The sequence below is a fragment of the Colletotrichum jinshuiense genome, chromosome 4 (assembly GCF_051148585.1).
Source record: "Colletotrichum jinshuiense chromosome 4, complete sequence".
NCBI lineage: Eukaryota > Fungi > Ascomycota > Sordariomycetes > Glomerellales > Glomerellaceae > Colletotrichum > Colletotrichum jinshuiense.
Window position 1 is genome coordinate 3125574 of NC_139311.1, and position 12872 is coordinate 3138445.

The following is a 12872-nucleotide window of genomic DNA, read 5'->3' on the forward strand; positions in this document are numbered from 1 at the left end:
CACTACTACATCGTGCATGCGCACTTGCGTGCGGTATGACCTCAAATTGCTCATGGGCCCTACTATAACAGGAATCTGGGATCCGAACTTTCATTGGCGCGAGACTTCGACGCGGACATCAACAGCCACGGAGACCAATGGTAACCTCGGCTCATGCCCCCGATCCCGAACGAATTGTCTTTATCGACAATGCCTACCAGAGGAGCCTTGATCATACCGGAAGGCTTTGCGACCGTAACCGTGCCCGCGAGAAGTGGGACGGCAACCCCCGGTCTCAAAGCTGCCCTTTTCGAAGTTGGTATGTTCTCGCACCTATGGAAAATAGGGCTGCGCCCTCGTGCTCCGGGCCCCCAATCTCATCAAGGCAGCTGAATGCCCCAGGCGTCTGCCGTTGCCGCCTGAAGAACCTCCTCTCGGCAGTGACATTTGGCGTGCTGATTCCTCACCACCCAATTGAAATGGTACCTGATGACCAAGTCCGTTCAGTAGCTCCAGAAAACAATGATCCTCTCCCCGTCCCAGTGATGGTGAAACAGGAGAGCCAGCGTATTCGACCCATTCGTTTTACGCAGGTATCCATCCGTAGTTTTAATTTGAAGTCTACCGCAACATGGCACTTTGCCGATGAAAATGACCAAAGCGTTCGTCTGGAAATGCTCATCGGGCCGAAGTAACCAACGCAACGAGGGGCTGCGGCAGGAAAAAGAAAATCAAGGCGAGGGTTCAGAAGCTTGCCAGCACGGTGGAATGACCGTCCGCTCCATTAATAAGCCAGAGAGTAGCGAAAGAAGAGATTGAGCCGCGAACATCGATGATGTAGCCGGGGTTCCACAGGTGCAAATACTGAAGGAGAATACCCCACTGTCGTCGTCCGGGCCAGACCGACTCGACGAGGATCACGGTGTCTGCTCGCAAAGCTTGCGACTCGCTGTAAAATTAATTACACGATCAAAAAAGCGTGTCATAAAACGAAGAGTTTCAATGGAACGAAGCTGACCTTGGCCAGGCACGGCATGCATTTTATGACCAATGCGAAGACTGTAATACACCCTCCATTGCCATTGAGAGCAGTGCCAACGGAATTGAATTGAAGTCGGTCATTCGACGAGCGCAAGGGAGAATGCGAAAAGAGGCGTGCAGCTCGTCCAAGACCGTCGATGTAGCTTTGCCGGAAAATACCGTCATCTTCTGGGGCGAGTTTGGATGGAGTTCTGTATTCTTGTTGGTGCCGGAAAAGCAACAAGGGAGACGGCTAAATCGGACAAATGGCTTGTGGAATCGGAGAGGTCGGGTCAGTAATCAGAAGTATTGGCCCAACCAAAAGTCTCGGCACTCTCACAGCAGTTGATTCGTAGAGGGCATTCGCGGTGTGGTGTGGAATCGTCGGTCGCGATGGGGGCGACGGAGAGGCAACGCACTAAGCTCACAGACTAGATGCCAACAAGGAAACGGACAGGCATGAAAGGCCGCCATGAAATGGACGCGAGGAGGAGCCTGGTGCTCCTTGGATGTGTCGGCGAGGCGGAAATCTTTTGACACGAGCCGGGCAGTAATTGAAATGCTACCGAGTGCGCGTTGCAATTGGAGATATCGAATGCGGGCCTCGCGGGCCGCACTTCCCAAATGGTGCCTAACCAGATCTTGGTCTGCAAGACTTCAAATAAGCTGATGTCGGACCCTGAATAACGGCTTGTGTCAAACAGGGTGGCCATGTGGTGGTGGGTTAGCGGTGGCCGATCGAGGAGGGGCGGCAAGGCACATTGGCCGCGGCTTGGCCGCCTCGGGAAGCGACCCGGAATTGTGGGGGAACATCCGGGGTAGAGAGGCGGTGACATCAATGTCGGTCGCAAGTCTAGTAAGAGGGCGTTCGTTCGTCAAAGAGAGACGTGTGTCTGCGTTAGCATGCGCCGCACGTTTGATTGGGTTAGAGAGTTGCAGAACGCATGATCAGATCTTGAGGTATCATGCGACGGACGGCCCAGGCCCGGCAGCAGCGCATCTGAGCAATGTGCAATCACGCTTCCCAGCCAGCCCGGGACGCCAGTTCGGAACTGTCCACCATGCTCGACGCACTCTCGACGGGGTGCATAGACGATGGCAGAATGACTCGCTGCATTCGGAGTTGTGGAGAGCATGTGTGCTTACCCTCACTTGCAAGGCTGGCCGCGACAGCCCTATGCGGCCGTGCTTGGGCAAGGGAATTAGCAGAGGGGCCTGGGACTGACAAAAAAATCGACAACGTCGCCGAGATATGAGAATGCGATGCGATGGGATTGTCCCTGGTGCCGATGGGCGAAAAGACTTTGGGAAGCACAAGCTTGCTGCACCGCATCTGACGACAAGGGACTGTGGCCCGCCAGGGGTCTTGATTCAATCTGATAAAAACGTGAATCAACCCAATCAACGGCCCATCGAGAAGGTGCTAGTGCGGAGGTGGATGCGGGTGCGGCTGCCCCCCCAAACATGAAGCGAACCCCATCGCCCCCCTTGCCTGGTATCCGCGGATGACTAATAGCGTGTTCCCCCTGCGGCTAACAATGGTGGTCGGGTCCGTGCGTTTCAACCTCACGCGTTCTCTGTTTTTCGCAGGAGTAACTCTGAGCCGCCAGTTCGACGTCACCTCGTCTCCTGATGACCTTTTCAACTCTTTTCCAGCTCAGCATCGCCTTCGCAACCGCACTGTAACCCTGTTGCGTGCCGGATAATCGTGCGCGGTACCGTTTCGCCAATGCCCCGCCCCTTCCTCCTGCCGCACCACGACTCCGCGCGCCACCTCCTGACGCGGTGATTCTCGACACTCTCCCACCCAGAAGCCATCAAAATATCCCCGAAAATCGAGAGAAGAATCGCGAAAGATGCCGTCGAAACCTTCTACGCCGCGCCGGCCTCCTACCGGTCGAAAAAGGGGACGTCCTCCCGGCACAACCAACGCCGCTCGCATCGCGCGCGAGTTCGGCGATTCCCCCGCACCAGCTCCGTCCGGCCGATCAACGCGCGAACACGCCACGTCTTCGGCAGTGCCCCAAACAGAGCCAGCGCCCAAGAGAAGGAAATACATACCGGGTGGTGCTGGCGGCGGCGGCCGCTTCATCGACGACGATGGAGTCGAGACGCCTATCGCAGTGCGCCGACAGCCAAGGGAGCCGCGCAGCGTATCCGCCCTGATTCCGAGACGAGAACGGAGCGCAAGGTTGCGAACCGCCGCTGATCGGGATGATATGGAATTCAGTTCGGCTGCCGCTGTTGCCGCCGCTGTCGCCGAGAATGAAGGTTATAAGCCCAGAGAAGAGCGAGGTTGGGAGGAGTTCCACCCCAAGCTGGACATCGACGCCACATTCATGATCTTTCGCTCTGAAGAAGTTGATGGAATACCTCTGCCAGCCGCAAAATCGCCTCCGGGGACCCCCGCTGCACCCCGACCATCCACGCCGATGAACGGCTCCCACACGCCCCTGAGAGAGATGAACCCAGCCTCGACAGGCAACACCCCGGCTCCAACAACAAACTCATATTTTGCGCTTCCCATTATTGGAAACGAGACGCCACAGAAACGTCGGACAAGACCGCCGCGCGAGTCCGTGTCCTTCCTCAACCGAGACTTGGTCCCAGTATCAATGCCACGAGTCCCCCAAGTCTTGCCGATTCGAAACCAGACACCAAAGGAGCGGCTCGACCTGAAGGCGCCGTCCTATCGTAGATCGGACCAGGTCGAGCAGTTCGAGAGCAAGAGCTTCGGCCAAGCGCGATATGTCGACAAGTCAATGATGAACGTGGGGTACCAGGAGACTGATCGCTACATCCGGCCCGAAGGCAGGCTCATCAAGGCCGCAGAGCCGAATTTGGAAGAAGACCTCGACCAGTCGGTGGCCATAGCCGATGGCGAAGCGGTTCCGATATCTGGCACCAATGTCGGACGTGTCGAGTACGACATGGACGAGCAGGATGACCAGTGGTTGGAGGTGTACAACAGGGAGGAACGCAAGGGCAACGATCTTGAAGCAATAACCCGCGAGGTGTTTGAAATTGCCATAACCAAAATCGAAAAGGAATGGCATTCTTTAGAGAAGCGGATCCCGAAGCCCAACCCTAAGCCTCCTCAGACCCATCGACCGCGGTCAAGTTCGGCTGCAGCAGTCAATGGCGAGCCTCAGGTTGGAGAGGAGCAGGACAGCAAATGCGCAATCTGCGATGACGGCGACTGCGAAAACACCAACGCCATTGTGTTCTGCGACGGCTGCGACCTCGCGGTTCACCAGGAGTGCTATGGTGTGCCCTTTATTCCCGAAGGACAGTGGCTCTGTAGGAAGTGCCAGCTTATTGGGCGAGGCGTCCCGGTAAGGCTCAAGATCCCACCCTTTGGGGCTATAGGCAACCGTACTGACTTTGTGCACAGACGTGCATCTTCTGCCCTAATACGGACGGCGCGTTCAAGCAGACCAATTCTTCGAAATGGGCTCATCTTCTCTGCGCCATGTGGATTCCGGAAGTGTCTTTGGGGAATGCCACATTCATGGAACCCGTCATGGATGTGGAGAAGGTACCCAAGACGCGCTGGAAACTGAACTGCTACATCTGCAACCAGAAGATGGGCGCCTGCATCCAGTGCAGCAATAAGTCCTGCTACCAGGCCTTCCATGTAACTTGCGCCCGACGGTCGCGGCTCTTCCTCAAGATGAAAAACAGCCATGGCGCCCTTGCAGTTCTCGATAGCAGCATGACGCTCAAGGCATTTTGTGACAAGCATTGCCCGCAAGACTATGCCAAAGACAATGGCGTCGCTCAAGCAGCGCGAGAAGCCAAGAGGTTTTACAAGCGGGCAATGAAAGGGCGCATATGGGCGGACAGCCAGGCGGCGGCGCACGCTCTAGCTGCCAATCACCGTCACGCCTTGACGGAGCATCCACCCGACGAAAGCCAGATGACAGGGGCCAAGTTTGCATCCTATGTCGGCGGCGACAAAAAGAAGGGACAGGCCGGGAAGCAAATCTGGAAGCTTCCTTCTGGTGCTCCGATCATACCTCAAGCGGTTTTCGAAATAGTCGAGCAAGCACTTTCTCGGTTTCCATTCCGCAAACGCAAGGATTTTGTTAGCGAGGCGTGCCGCTATTGGACGCTGAAGCGCGAGGCCCGCCGTGGCGCGGCGCTTCTCAAGCGTTTGCAACTGCAGATGGAGACCTTCTCGTCTATGGAACTCACGAGGCGGAACTTCGCTCAAATGGGACCGTCTGGGAAGTCTCGGCTTGCTAGGCGCGTTGAGTTCGCCGAGGGGCTGCTCAAGGACCTTTGGGAACTCAAGCTTCTCTCCGAGAGCGTCGTCCAGAGAGAGCAGGAGAAGCTCGACGCCGCAGAGCTCGAGCAAGAATTCGTGGATACTTGCTATTTCCCGATAGCCAAGCTCTTTGTGCCGGTCGTTGAGAAGGCCATATCGTAAGCCCAACCAGACCCCGTATAATGGGCGCTTGCTGACCAGGAACTCAGTCTCGACAAGAACATCTTCAAGGAAGGACTCGCGGAGCTTCAGGGCAAACTCGAGTTCCGCTTTTATACCAACACCCTCGTCTTCACTCACGATCTTTGTGAAGTAATCAACGTGGGCATTAATACGGAGCCTCATCATCTTGAGGCCGCAATCCAAGGCGGCGCTCTTTCGCCCGTCAAGCAAAACTTTCATGACCCAAGACAAAGAAAGGCGCTTGGGAAACGAATTTTAAAGGCTGTCCAGCCGCAGCTTGAAACGGCACTGAAGATAGAAGCCGAAGTCACGCACAAGCCCTACGATACTCTTTTCAAAGAGTTTGAGGGCATGTTGGAAGCCAGCATCGAGTTCCGCCAGCCGTCGATCACTGTTTCTCGCACATACGAAAGCACCGAGCCCAGCCAGGACACCATCATGGTGGACGCTAGCAATGAGCAGATCACGGTGGCGAACGGTGAAAAGGTTGAAGACGAACCGGTTCCTGTTGAAGACGAGATGGATCTGGATGCCGAGGGAGAAGACGATGACGAGGGCAATATCGAAGTCAACACTTCCACCCTTGAGAAGCCAAACGACGTACATTCATCCAGCTCGTCGGTGGCGGGACACGAAGGCAACGGCAAGGCAGCAGTGAAGACCGAGGCTTCCCTGGCGCTCGCCGTGCAGCCTTCAGACACACCGCCGGAAACCAACGGCTACGTCTCTGCCACCCGGCCGTCGCAACCGGCACCCCCGACCCCCCCGCAGTCTAACGGCAGCCTGGGCAACGAGTCAACAGATCCCTTGTCTGAAGGCGGCGTCCCCTGGTACTTTCAGGAGTTCAAACCCAAGGGCACCACCATCATCGAGGAGCAGTGGACAGGTCGCGAGGCCCTCCGCAGCCTCAGCGAAGACCTGACCGACATGGACGACCAGGAGCTCGAGGGTCTTGCCTTCGACGTCGAGGACAGCACCATTACGGCGTCGCCCACGGTCAGCGGCGCGGCGGCGGCGGACACGATTGTGAGCAAAGCCAAGTCCAACAGCAAGGTGCGAAAACGCACGAGTGCCCGGGCATCTGCCAGGAGGCGATGATGGGCACTTCCTACCCCACGGGTGTGACGAATTTTGTGTGTTTTTACGAAATTGTATTTGTACAAGGGGCCCACCGCCTGTCTATTTTTCTTTCCTTCAACCCTTCACCGCGTCACGATTCCCTCCTGCACACGATCCTCGCTTGAGGATCCGCTGCCTAACGTTTATCCTTTAACTACCCGCGTCTCTATAGCGATCCGCCTAGTTCTTCTTCTACTTCTTCCACTTGTTCCTCCTTATGCTATTTTGACTGGTTTGCCAAGGCGTTTTAAAGAAAGGGGGACATGTCGTTGTTGAGGCAGACTACCGACTACAAAAAACCCCCCCAATCATGGCTCAAAGCGGCGTTCAGGCAGGTTTGGTAAACACGGGGAGTTTTTCCAGCTAACTACGGGAAAGCTAGGGGAACGATGAGAGTTGCTCTGTTTTGCTGTTTTTATTTCACATTGTCTTTTTTTCTCTCTCTCTCTCTTATTTTTTTTGAGACAGGAATGGAAATTCTTGTTTCCCGCCTTTTGGCCTCCGCGAATATTGTGGTTGGTATGAGATGATGTAGTAAAGCCAGGAGGGGGAGCCGCTCGTATGCGCGCAATACACACCCACCTACACACGCGCGCGCGCATTTATATATATTAGTTGTCCGTCCGAACTCGGCCAGCCGTGTGCTCCTGCATGCCTCTCCGCGTGTGACAGTTTTTCGTGGCCATCTTGGGGTTTCCCGACTTTGCGTACCGCGGTCTATGCCCCGGCCCTCATCGGCACTCACATTCACTATGCTTGCACGTCAACTCAACCGCTGCAGCTCAATCACTGAGGTATTACACTCTGGCGCAGTAAATCCATTTCAGCCCATGCCAAGTAGGAAGCCATGCCGAAGAAGAGGGGGGAATGGGCAGAAGCCCTCCGACAAGTCTGCGCGCGGTCCCGTGCGCCAACGAGGTGGTTGTCTTATATAACCATCCATGCCGGGTGGTGCCTTGGCGGTTGTAACAACTCGAGTCGCTGGACGAGGCCGCGGGCATCAAAAGACGGCGAACCTGAATCAGGAAACCTAAAAAAAATAAAAATAAAAATAAAAAAAGGCCAGCTAAAAGCTGACATTCATACCATATGCTCTTTCGTATGTAGTAGACAATGCTTCTCTACTCCCGCTCCAACCAGGCGAGTCAAGGGGAAACAGCATTAAACAACAGCATTGCACACGACGACGTGATAAGGCTTTTGACCAGTGTACGCCGTCTGCCTGGGCATACGTCTCTTCTTTCATGGAGGAAGGGGGGGGGCACTAGAGATGCGCTGCCACGTCGCCGAGTCTGTGGTGGAGGGCACGGCGAGTCGAGGTAAGGTAGGGAAGCACCCTCGCTCGAGCCAATGCCCACCGCAGGTTCGAGGGTGTTGAATGTAGGATGGGACGTCGCGGGGCAGTCATGTGATTCCCCTTGGTCCCCTCCTTTGAAAAGGACGGGGAATTGACGGGAAAATATGGGAATGCGCATGCCTGCTTTTGGCTGTCGGTCTCCTCATTGGACACTGGCAGCGACCCTCGAGCGGTCCAGCGCACCTGAAGGAGGGGGGGTTGCTGGGGGACAGAAAATCAGGCTCCACCGGATCTTCAAGCATCGGCACACCAATTGGATGCTGAGGAGCCGCCTGAGCCACTTACCCCCCCATCCTCCTCCTCCTTTCTCCTTGTCGGCTGAGAGCGGCGCTGCGATGACAGCATTCGGGTAGAGGGGTAAGCCCAGACCCTTCGCTACCGGGCAGGAGTCAAGAGCCGGTAGGGGCGAACGAGTGCAGCAATACCAAGGAAGTTGCGCTGCACGACATGGCCCTGACGCACCCTCTCCATACACATGCTGTACTTCGAGCCGTGGATGAAAGTTGCCTGACGAGGCAAGGCAGACAGACACCCATGACTGACGTAGCCGGCCTCGTTCTGCTGAGGCCGACTACTCCGTCGTTTCTCCCGCGGCTTGCGTCTCCCCCCGTACTGTTCCCGCCTCCCCGAATCGGTGCGCGGTAGATCCCGGCCTGACTGCGTCCTCCTTGGTTGAAGGGGGGAAAGGGATGGGACGTCCCGAGCGATCTGGAGGGTTGTTCAAAAGTATTTGTAACGCATCGAGTCTGTCTCCTACCTTTGGCTGATCGGCCAAAGTTTTGATTTTCGGGTGGTGGTCCTCTATCGGGTGCTCGTGCCAATCTTGTCCTTGACCGCTTCGAGTCTTGACCGTCGAAACCTAGAGCGTATTGGCGGCTGTGGTAAGAAGCCGCCATCGGCCAGCCTATGGTTGGCAACCGGGTGCTAGGTAAGGCTCTGGACGAGGGGACGAATAGGCATCGTGCCGGTGAAGGGCATGGGGGCGGGTTAGCCTGTCTTAGCAGATCCATAGCCCGGCCCGTCTGATCAAAATCACGCTCGGTTGGTTTGGTTCTCTTGAGCCGGCATGACCAGTGTGGATATAGATGGATTTTGCCTCGAGCTGTGTTGTTTCATGGAAAAGGCTTGACTGCATTCGAGGCATATGCTCTAACCACGGCATGCTGTTGATTTGAACGTCGGTCGGGCGGGCGCCTTGTGTGCCGATGGCGACATCCAAGCTGCGGCTTCTTGGTCGACTATGCGGATAGCCATCTTGACCCAAGGTTCGTTTATGAAGTCATCATCTAAGCCATGGCACTTTCCTTCAACGCCATGTCTGCTGTCTATCAAGCTTGAGAGGAAAGGGCGGGAAAAAAAACCAGAAGGGGACGCTAGGCGCCAGAAAGTGTGAGGAAAAGGAAAAGAGTGTCTTACACCAAAGATGGCTTGCGTACATTCAGCTGATCTGCCAGGTGTTGGTCTCCCCACTGAGATGGACGTGCCACGCGGGGAAGCTTTCGAGTAGAGATTTCCCTTGGCACCGGCTGGTTGGTTGGTTGGTTGGTTAGTAGGATGGAAGAGGAGATGCAATAGGGCTCGGGTACGAGCGGAGGTGTTGTTCACCGGCCGAAGCACGTACACATTCGGACGCGCCATTGCATGCCGGGAAGATGGGACTATGTATGCTGCTGCTGTATGCTTGAGGGATGCCAAGTTAGGAGGACCCCGATCCTTTTGGAGATGAGGCAGACGCATCCGAGTCGCTGTCGTCCGCTGCAACATACGGGCAAAGTTCCGCCGCGAGAAACACATAGACATACATATAGGCCGATCAGTCCTTGCGTCAAGCGAGTGGCTTCAGATGAATGCGGTGAAATGTGGCCTCGAAGATTACCTTGACTTTGGCAGACAATCCAACAGACCGTCCGACGTAGCGTTCCTCGGGGGCCCATTCGGGGTCGGACCCTGATGATCATGGTGCTACGGTTGAAGGGTGTCACTCGGGACCTGGTAGCGGGAGAGACGAGGAAGGAAGATGCCGAGGAAGGGAGCAGGGGGGGCATGGGTGGGAATGCTTCCGAGACGCTGGCGGACGGCAACACAAGCTGGGTGTCGGGGAAACACTTTGCGCAAGAGGGTTGATCGCTGCTTCTTGTCAGTCTCGTCCCGGCCTATAGGCTCGACGTTACAGAGGCTGCAACACGTGTGGTGTTGGTTGCTATTTAAAGAGTGAAGCCGGTGCGACGAGTTTATGATGAGGCGGTGACTAAATCATTGCTTTTTGATTTCCCCAGGTGCCGTGAGGTCTAATTACCTCGAGGCAAATAACTGGTACCACGGAACTCGGAGTATACGGATAGTAGGTGCCAATACTACGTACGTGTGTGTATGTATGAGACGGGACAGGAAAGACTCGGGTCTGGGGGGGAAGGACTCCATAAACAATGCCAAGATGTAACAAGGCAAAGTATAAGCACCGCAGCCGAGTGCCCGGGCGAGCCACGGAGGGAGACATGGAAGCAAGCAGGAAAAGTCTGAGGTGGCGTACGGACGAGACAGGGCGTGCATAGAAGCAGCTGTTGGTTCAAGAGAGGGAGAGAGTGAGAGAGAGTTGACTCCCGCAACAGGCACATGACAACGCCTGGTTGACCAGGAACAAGCCGCGCAGGGCTGCAAACACACGGACTCGACTCGGGAGAGCAGCTTCAGCCCAAAGGCTCGACTTGCAAGGGCTGCACCGTGTGTTTGTGCCCGAAATACAAGGGAGAGGCTGCTGGCAATAGGAGTAGCACGACGGTCTGGGCGAGTAAACAAGAGCAGGAGTGGCAGCTTGGGCCAATGGCTTAGGGGAAGCATAGACCACAGCTGAATTATGGAAGGGGGAGGCTGAGTTCACGGAAGCGACGGGGGTTAATATTTGATGCCTCTCGTCTCGTCACGATGCAGATTTAGCAACAGCTCCAGCGGGTCCTTGCCCATGCCCATGCCCTTCCCATCTTGAACTGCCAGGCCCGGTGGGTTTTCATCTCTTCAACACCCCGGTACGTGACACCTCCCCCCAGCCCAGGGCAGCAACCAACGTCCACGGTACACGGCCCAATGCAGCCCACCTCACTGGCCCGACACCCAACTGCCTTGATTGCCTCAAGCTTTCAGGCTCGCTGAGGCCCCTGTGGCCGACCCTTGCTGCTGGGACGTGGACCTTACCCAGTGAGTGTCCCACGGGTGGACGTTGCCCCAGACTGGCAGGCACATGAAGGTGAAATCCCATGGTAATTGGATTTGCCATTGTGTTTTGCTGGAAAAGGCGGTGGTGCCCTTTTTTTATTTTTATTTTTTATTCGTACTTTCCAAACAAATTTTTTTATAACTTTGGTGGTGCAATCAAGGAGGTTCCACGTTATGGAACTTAGCTCAGCCGCTCGCTCTCCCTCACTTGTTGCCTCCGTGCCTACCTCGTTCTTAGTAACCCTCTAGCCAGACAAGCCAAGTCAACGGAGGTAGGGTAGGTAGGTAGGTAGACAGGTAGGTAGTAGGTGCCTCGAATACTAGGCGTGCGCAGAGGCAAAGCAACCATGTAAAATGAACGAGGTAAGGCCAGGTACAGGCGGGTAGGGTCAGAGGCAGGGCAGGCGCCATGAGAAAGTGAAAGTACGTAGGCCCTCCCCTGCCGCAGCTAAGTGTGCCCGGGTCGCCGCTTTCCCATTCCTCCCGTCGCTGAGAGAGAAACATGCCTGCCCGACCTGACTGACGCTCGACGAGCGAGTGACCAGTGACCACCAGCGGGCCGGGGACTGGTGTGCTGAGAAACGGGAAACGGGAGGAGGCGCTTGCTGAAGCACCACACATCACCTCGCGCTCCAAACATCACACCCTCCTCCAATACGGATGTGCTCCTACCTACGCCTCTGGGGGGGTGGGGGGCTGCTGCCGCGCCTCAGCCAACAGTACCTACCCTTTTAGTGCCATGCTGTAGCAAGAGCAGGACGCGGAGGAGAGCGCGCAACCGGAACCACAACAACTGGCGGGACCGAAAAGAAGACGACGAGGAAAAAGAAAAGAAAGAGAGCCAGAAAAAAAAAAAAGGGAAGAAAACAAAGTGGGAGGTCTCGACCACTCGCTGACCCCAATTTTTTCACCTTCCAGATCTCCCTCTCTATTACCTACCCCCCTTCGCTCTCTCTCACTCTTCACCATCCCTGACGCACTTCTCGACGTCTTCACTAGTAAAAAAAAAAAATCCCCTTCCCTTTCTCCTGTCGATGAGAGAGAAAAAATACGCGTTCATACACGCGCTCTCCCCCCAGTGCATCCGTCTGATGCGTGAAGAGAGAGGGATTAAAATAAAATAAAAAAAGCCAGATACACCAAAGGCAATTTACCTTCGGGGCGGTTTTCTCCCTCTGCCCTTTGCTGCTGCCAGAGAGCCCATAATATCTGCACCACCACCCACCCACCAGCGATCACTTAGTGCCCATAGCACTATCCCTCTTTAGCCTACCCCCTGTAGTACGAGCGACCCCCTCACGCAGACGCAGGCGCAGACGCAGACGCAAAAAAAAAGACCGATCCCTCCATCTCCCTCCTTCCGTCGCCCGCCTGCCTGCCTCTGCCTGCCTTTCCGACCGAGCAGCCCGCCGCCCAACACAAAACACGAAAATCCTCCCCTCAAACCCACCCTCACCTCTCCTCCCCCCAAAGCCTCTTTTTTCCCCCACGAGGCCACCTTCTGACCCAACGGCGACGATACGTCTAATCAAGACGACAACGCGAACCAGAGATTCCATCTCTTGATCACAATCAATTTTTTGACGATCATTCAGACAGACGACTCCCGCATCGCTACCAACGGCTTTCGCGGTTCCTGCTGAAAAAAATCCCGGCGAAGCTATCACAGTGACGGCCCTCCCAGCGGCGAATCACCCCCCTCATACAGGCGAACTCGATCCCGCACAGGGACGA

The 12872-nt window shown here is 55.7% G+C and overlaps 1 protein-coding gene across 1 annotated transcript; it reads left to right on the plus strand.

Annotated features, from left to right (window-relative positions):
• Nucleotides 1-2855: 2855 nt before the first annotated feature.
• EsH8_IV_000776 (PHD-zinc-finger like domain-containing protein) lies at nucleotides 2856-6550 on the plus strand (the record flags this gene model as incomplete). Its single annotated transcript, XM_083265666.1, has 3 exons — nucleotides 2856-4334; nucleotides 4394-5427; nucleotides 5479-6550. The coding sequence occupies 3 exons, from the start codon at nucleotides 2856-2858 to the stop codon at nucleotides 6548-6550; spliced, it is 3585 nt and encodes a 1194-aa protein (XP_083124561.1).
• Between the last annotated feature and the right edge of the window lie 6322 nt (nucleotides 6551-12872).